The sequence below is a fragment of the Solanum tuberosum genome, unplaced genomic scaffold, assembly GCF_000226075.1.
Source record: "Solanum tuberosum cultivar DM 1-3 516 R44 unplaced genomic scaffold, SolTub_3.0 scf00128, whole genome shotgun sequence".
Lineage (NCBI taxonomy): Eukaryota > Viridiplantae > Streptophyta > Magnoliopsida > Solanales > Solanaceae > Solanum > Solanum tuberosum.
Genome location: NW_006239053.1, coordinates 1,539,929 through 1,541,833, shown reverse-complemented (window position 1 = coordinate 1,541,833; position 1,905 = coordinate 1,539,929). Strand labels below are relative to the sequence as shown.

Sequence of the window (1,905 nt, the reverse complement as noted above, 5' to 3'; positions counted from 1 at the left end):
GCCCTAGGTGGAGGTGAAGAATGAGGTATGTTGGAGGGAGTGAAAACAAAATCAAAATGAAAGTCTCTTTTATTTTCTCTGTTTTCACTACGGAACTTATTTTACTTATTTTTCTAGAAAAAATATTTTCTAAATTTTTTTTATCAACAAAATATGAAAAATTGGAAAAATTGTTTTTTCCCCTACGATTGGGCCTCCATAATTTGTTGGACGTTTTCATTATTAGCCCAATTTTAGTATATGTAGTATTATCCCAATCCAAAAGAGTTATGGGCTTAAAACATACTGGGTAGGTGGATCCTTGAACTAATTCAGTGGTCTATAAAGAACAATGAAGCGCTAAGCATAACTTGTAAAATATTATAATATGAAAATATAAACTTTTGTATCACGAGAAAATTATTTATTTTGAAAGATAAAAATTAAAGAACAGAAGTGCGAATTACAAAAAAATATTGTGTAAATTTTTTACAAGGTATCATATTTGGACATCAGTACTATTGAATATATGTTCAATTTTTTTTTACATGTTTAATACTTCAAACACGCCGTTTTGAATTTACATATGCCTAAAGTTCATTAATAAAACAATTAAACTTTTGTTATATTTGTATGAATTTCAAACAAAAATTTAATCATGTATTTGAACTTTAGTCATATAAAATTTCAGACATCACACATATAAAGTTATTTCGAGATGAATAGACTTGTTTGACTGATTTTTATATAATATTCACTCCTTCAAGAATTTAAATCTATCAAACTATTCACATTTAATCTCTGATGTGACATTTGTTCCTTTTTCAATCACTATTTAATTTTTCAATTATCACTAATATATTTTAAAAGTCAAATTAACATCTTAATTAAAATTAAACATCATTGTCACATGAAATGACAGAGAGGAACCTTATCAAAGTGTCAATGTGAATGTAAGTGATAGAAGTATTTATTCTTTTATTAAAAAAGTAAATGTCAATTTCTCAAACTGAGCAAAAGGACAAAATTGTCAAAAAGACCCACAAAACTCCAAGAAAACCAAATAAATCTGATTTTTCAAACTTTATCCAATTAGGATATTAAAGCATGCAATGAGAATCTCAAACAAAACAAACACTACCTTTTTCATTATTCCCTTTTTACCCTTCCTTTGAGTAGTAGTACTACAAAAAAAAGGAAGCAATATTTTTCCCCTTCAACAACAAGAACCTTCTAATTATTTATCTAACCTAATCTTAATAAATTATCACTAAATTAAACTAAGTTAAAATCACATAAAAATTGCTAGAATTTGTGTACCACAACCTTCCTCTCTCCACCATTTTCACTACTATAACTCTCCGATTTTCCGTCTTCGATACTCTCCGATGACCGATCACCGTGTTGACCCGTTCCTCGGGCGTCAGATTCGGGCGAGTGAGAATGTGATTTTGATTGTGGCTTGTACACGTGACTACCAGGATGGTATAATTGTTGGTGGTGCTGGAGGTGGTGGAGTGATTGTAATGGTTGTGGCGTATTATAGAACTCGTGAGCTATTGCTTGTGGGGCCGCAATATAGTGAGGTGATGGTGCATGGCTAGTTGAATGTGGTCCATAAAATGTGGCTGTTGGTGGTGCACCACCGTGTGCAGCTGCGGCCGCGTACTCTGGTGGGACCCATATGCCACCTAAAACCACTAGGTGAGGTGGTGCTGTTGTTGCTTGTGGACTTGGACTTGGTCTTCGAGTGTGAAGTCTATACTTCTGTATAATTAAATCAAAACGAATTAACTTAAATATGTCATGACATTTTTATGATTATAAAAGTATATTATTAAATATAAAATTAAAAAAATAATCAAACTTTTGTAGGGTTAGTTTTCTTGGGAGTTGTGTGTGTGGGGGGTGGGGGGTGGGGGTGAG

The 1,905-nt window shown here is 32.2% G+C and overlaps 1 protein-coding gene across 1 annotated transcript in view; it reads right to left on the bottom strand.

Annotated features, from left to right (window-relative positions):
* Nucleotides 1-1,028: 1,028 nt before the first annotated feature.
* The window catches only part of LOC102581432 (transcription factor LUX), a 4,110-nt gene continuing 3,233 nt past the window's right edge, over nt 1,029-1,905 (bottom strand). The window contains exon 4 of the mRNA XM_006350837.2: nt 1,029-1,746. Within this exon, the coding sequence (XP_006350899.1) occupies nt 1,285-1,746 (462 nt within the window). The 3' untranslated portion in view covers nt 1,029-1,284. The remainder of the gene's footprint in view (nt 1,747-1,905) is intronic.